Raw genomic sequence first — 5,530 nt, 5'->3', positions numbered from 1 at the left:
CACGCTCGGGGGACAGACACATTATGAGTGGTGACACCACAACTGTGCTGACTGTACAGTCACGGGCCACTATTTATTTATAATGAAATTATCATTGACTTTGTCCACTATGAAAAAGCTTCAATTGAAAGAAGTTGTTTTCAAGAAATACTTTTTTAACAAAGAAATATTGTTCACAGTGAAATTCTGTAAGTTTGATGAAGAAAACAAGCACTTACTTCTAAAAGTGAATAAAGTTACTCTGCCAGTCAAGCAAGCCTGAATGGTCTGAATTCAGGATGAGATTTTAGGCTCTAAATGCCTTACTGATCCAGGTCCTTAGGTGCCATACATTCCAACTTCCATTAGCAACGTCATCTACAAACCCCGTGACGCACTGGGGACTTGGCCTACCGCACTGCTCCAGGTGGTAACCGAACAAGGGACTATGGAATACACACTGCTCGGTGGGTGCTTACCTCTGCGGTCTGAAGGCCGTGGGGAGCGCCAGTCTCTGGGTGAGGGGTTTCCAGCAGGAGCTATTCACAAATGGAACAAAAGCTCAGCAAAACTGTGCTCAAGGCGGGGGAAGGAGAGTCGCTTCCTGAATTTCAATGAGGACATGAAGCCAGAGGATCCTAGAAACGTTTTGCAGTGATTGTTTAACCACTGGCTCAGAGCTGTCTTAACCCCACCAGGAAACGAAGGGGCCTCCCTGTTGCACTCACCGCAGGTCTTGGGCACCAGGGTGCCAGGGTGGGTATCTCAGAAGAAAGGCGTGTACCTCTCACAGAACTCCACCAAGAACAGAATCCTAGCAGGCACTGTTTCTGAACCAGATAACTTTTTTATTCAAAGGTCTTTTTCTATCCCTTGTGGCCACACAATGGAAATCTCCTTCGCAAGGTCACATAAACACTTATGCACTTGATTTGGCTGGTGTGGCCCTTGAGCTGCTCGGAATTCCGCCCCACAAGCTTCCATGGCAGCCCCGATGTCTGCTCACTAAGCAGAGAAAAAGGACACAAATATGCTTCGCCCAGAGACACTGGCACCCTGACAGCTACAACGACAGTTTCTTTGTGCACATTGTAAGAAGGCTCAAACCAAAGTGTTCTGAAAAACCAACTCCTTAAGCTACGAGTCCACATAAAACTTGAGCAAAGTCATCAGGTTTCAAATCACGGAATGTTCTGTTCTGTTTTTCAACCCAGCATGAAGGATTAGAAATAATTTTTACAAACTATGACCTGTGAAGTCCAGAACACATTGTGAATGGATTGAGAATTCTCTCAAACTTCTTCTTTGACTATCTTTTAAAGCAATACACTGAATTAGTGGGAATTGGTCACATCAGATTGAACCCTTCTGTTTCTTTTTGTTTGAAGAAAAATGTTAATTGGGTTTCACCATTTTTGTGCCTTTCAGAAGTTGTTCTCTACTAACAAAACACAGACAAGCTGCTTTGAATCAGAGGTTTTAGAGCAAACTCCTTGGGACCCTAGAGTCCTAAGTAGTCACCTAAGAAATGCTCCCTTGTTTCTGTTGGCAATACCAGTTTTGAGAACAAGTCCTGTTCTTTCATACAATCTTCAAACAAACTGTTGTCCCTAAAGTGTCCTCTCTCCCTCTCTACCTGCTGAGATCCCTCTCATGCTTTGACATTTACACAGCCGTTCAGCAAATATTTACAGAGGGAACAGAGCAGGCCACAGTCCTTCCCACATGCAGTCTACATTCCAAGAGGGGAACAGGAGGACACGAGATAAATTAGTGCGTTATATGGCAATGCACTTGATTCCCTCTATAAGGGGAAGGAAGTCGTGGGAGAGAAATGGCAGGAAGGGAGACTTGCCATTTCAGAGGGCAATGGCAGGCCTCAGTGAGAAGGAGGCATTTGAGCAAAGACGTGCAGAGGGCAAGGGGGGAGTCTGGCAGAGCTGGAGCAAAGGCTGCAGACAGGGGCATGGCAGGTTCACAGGTGAGGAGGGTGGGCACAGGATCATGCCAGGAGGCACCTGTGGGCATGGAAACTACTTGGCTTTGACTCTAAGATGGACCCACTGAAGGGGTCTGGGCAGAATGGCACTGGCTGCTGGGTGGAGAATAGGCTGGGGGCCAGGGAGCAGGTGTTGACTGGCATTGAGGGGGCAGCGGTAGAAGTGGCAAGAAGTGGCCGGTTTCTGGATAGATTTTGAAGAACCAACACAATCTGCTGTCAGAGTGACGTGGGCCAAGTTCAGATGATGCCAATGTTTTCAGTCTGAGTGGCAAGGACAGAGATGGGAAGACCAGGGGAAGCAGGTTTGGTGCAAGTGTCATGAGTTTTGTTTTGGACATGATGAGGTTGAGAGTCTGAGTGATGTCTGAGTGAGGAACAGCTCAGGCTGCTGGAGCTCAGGGGCAGTCTTGTCAGGTGGTAACTCCCACTGTCAATCACCCTTGGCAGGAAGCCAGACCCAGGCTACCAGCCCTCATGTTGCAGGCTCTTATTTCTGGGAATGTCTCTTCCCACCAACCCAATGAATCTCTGGCACTTTTCTCATTCCCATGTGTATGCCCAGAATGAGCCCAAGACGAAGACTTAGAGGTGCTTCATAAACTTTAAGAAATGAGCCACTGTCTCCTATCTCAGGAAAGAATCATACTTATACTGTGCATTTATGCAGGCGAGGGCCAGGCTGTCAATTACACTGACAGATCTGACGTAGTAAAACAAAGATAGCCGACCAAAACTAAATTGGACTCCTCCCCAGGCATCAACAGTAGAATACACACTGTTTATGACACACAGAATGTTTGTGAAAGGAAACTATCTGCAGGGGGGGAAGCCTAAATAGATTTTGAAGACTGAAATCATCCAGACTTTCTTCACAGACCATTACCAAGTTAAATTAGAAATTTATAACAGAATTATCTGGAAAATCCCCAAATATTTACAAATTAAACAATACACCTCTCAAAAAGACCCACGTGGCTTGAAGAAGTCACAAGGGGAATCAGAAACTGAATGAACTTGTAAATACAAGTCAAATTTTGTAGGATGCAGCTACCTCAGAGCTTAAAGGGAAATTTACATCTTTAAGTACTTATATTTAAAAAAGAAAGCTGCAAAATTAATTACCTAATTTTCCACCTTAAAAAGCTAGGGGGGAAAAAAAAACAGAAATTAAGCCAAAAAACAATAGAAATCATAAAGAAGAGAAATCATTGAAATAGTAAAGATATAAAGAATAAAGAATCATTGAAACCAAGAGTTAGTCTACTGAAAAGATGAATAAAATTGATCAATCTTCGATTGATCACGGAAAACAAGACGGATGACATAAATTACCAGTGTCAGGAATGAAAGATGGTTCATTTTATAGATGACATATACATCAAAAGGATACTAAGGAAATACTATGAACAATATTATGCCAGTGATTTGGATGAAATAAATTCCTTAAAAGACAGAAATTGTCAAAGTGTACTCAGTATTACATTGACAACTTGACCAGCCCTATTGCTAATACAGAAAGTCGTATTTGTCATTTACAACCTTCCCACAAAGAAAACTCCAGGCCCAACACGTAAGGTATGACCTATGCCAGTCCTGCACGGTCTTCCACACGGAGGAGGCAGGAATGCTCCCAACGCATTGCACGAGGCCAGCCTGAGAATGACCCCAAAACCAGAGAGACACGATGGAAAGATAGAGATGACGGACCAATCCCGTCCATGAGCACAGATCCCAGCCCGCAACAGAGTCACCAAGTGACTCAAGGAACGCTGCGTACGAAAAGGATAAAGAACCATGCCCAGTCGCCTCCCCAGGAGAGCAGGGTTGGTTCCGCACGACTGACCGTTCCAGCGCGTGTAGGGAAAGCCCTTGAGGAAATCTCACACCCGTGCGTGAGGAGGACCCCTGGGAGACAGCAGACAGAACTTCCTCAACTCCGTCAAGAACATCTCTGGAAAACTCCACCTCACGTCCCACGCCGTTGCGATGGAAGATGGAACCCTTAACCATCTCCGCGGACTGTGGGCTGGGCAAAGACGCCCGCCCGCGCGAGGCCCCGCCCTCCCGCGTGACGCCACGCCCACTCTGCCCCTCGCGTTCCTCTCGCAGTAACAGACGCCAACGGCCAACCTGTAACCACTTAGGGTCGGAGCACGCGCGGTGGCCCCATTGGTCAAGCTCAACAAGAGGCGGGCGCAGGTGCAGTGACCTCATTGGCCGAGCTCAACAGGGGGCGGGCACGGGCGCGATCTCCCCATTGGCGAGGGCGGCGGGCGCGAGCGCAGGCGCACGGTCGGCCGACGGCGCGGGAGCGACGGCGCGTGCGGGCGGCGAGGCAGAAGCGGAGGTGGCCATGTTGCGCCTCGCGGCCCGGCTGCTGGCCTTCTTCTGGAGGAGCGCGGATGCCGGGGAGAAGGCGGCCGGGCGGCCGGGGCCGGAGCTCGCCGAAGGTGCGGACGGCGGGGAGCTGCGCTGCGCTTGGGGCGAGTGGGCGTGGGCCGCCGCCCTTCTGCCCAGTGAGGCGCGGCTCTCCGCGGCACGCGCTCGGGGGCTCTGGAGGCAGACCCGACGTCTCGAGCCGGCCCGGGACGCTCGCGGGCGCCGGGCCCGGGCTTCCCCGTGCCTGAGCCCGCGCGAGGCCGCGCGAGGCCGCGGGGCTCCGAGGGCGTGCTCACGGACGGGCTTGACCGCCCGGCCCACCCGGCCCCGGCCCGATGCCGGCTGCGTGAGGCGTGGCTCGGTTCCCGTGGTGCCGCTGACTCTGTGGACGGACGGCCCGGAGCGGGGATGGCCGCGGAAACGGCGCGCCCGGGACGCCGCAGCTGCCGCTGCGCACCCCAGTGCGGCCGGCGCCCCCCTCACTCCGCAGCTGCCTGCGCCTCACGGACGACGAAGGGGCTGCACAGACGCCGAGAACGAGGAGCCGCTGGGCTCGCCCCGCCGCAGCCCCCGCCCTAAGAGGGCCTAGCCCCGTCCCTCGAAGCCTGCCTCGTGCGCGCCCCACCCCCGGCAGGGCTCTCTGTGGCTCAGATTCAGCCCGTCAGGTCCCTGTCCCCGGCGGGAGCTCGTGCACTCTTCTCTGGTGGGGCTTAACTGTAGGGCGGGCTGGCTCTTGTGGCCGACATAACCTCGTCGTTTACCCGTCTCAGGTGACACCATGTTGAAAACTGTGCAGGGTGTGGTGACGAGGTACTGCAGTGATTACGGCATGATCGATGATTTGATCTACTTCTCCACCGAGGCTGTGACGAGCGGAGTGCTGCTGGATGTCGGACAGGAAGTTATTGCCGTCGTGGAAGAAGATAAAGTGTCAAATGGACTGAAGGCAATCAGGGTAAGGTCTCAGTGAGCTTGGGAACAGTCTCTCTCCACCATGGGGCTTCACGTTGCTTTTCTTATGTCCAGTTAACCTCTCAGACATGCCCTGGCCATGGGGGAGGGAGTGGAACGTACCTGCGAGGGGTGCTTCAGTTCTTCATAATGATTTCTGTTTTAAGAAAATAAAGGATGACCATTGTAAATCATTCCAAGAAAGTACGGATTTATAAT

The 5,530-nt window shown here is 51.4% G+C and overlaps 1 protein-coding gene across 1 annotated transcript in view; it reads left to right on the top strand.

The window, feature by feature from the left end:
- The first annotated feature begins 4,334 nt into the window (after positions 1 to 4,334).
- MOV10L1 (Mov10 like RNA helicase 1) overlaps positions 4,335 to 5,530 on the top strand; it is a 93,827-nt gene continuing 92,631 nt past the window's right edge. The window contains exons 1-2 of the mRNA XM_063075840.1: positions 4,335 to 4,431; positions 5,131 to 5,315. Coding sequence (XP_062931910.1) covers positions 4,335 to 4,431; positions 5,131 to 5,315 — 282 coding nt within the window. The remainder of the gene's footprint in view (positions 4,432 to 5,130; positions 5,316 to 5,530) is intronic.

Source organism: Cynocephalus volans, chromosome 12, assembly GCF_027409185.1.
Source record: "Cynocephalus volans isolate mCynVol1 chromosome 12, mCynVol1.pri, whole genome shotgun sequence".
NCBI classification, from domain to species: domain Eukaryota; kingdom Metazoa; phylum Chordata; class Mammalia; order Dermoptera; family Cynocephalidae; genus Cynocephalus; species Cynocephalus volans.
The sequence above is the reverse complement of the archived record's forward strand: the minus strand, read 5'-3'. Positions and strand labels throughout refer to the sequence as shown.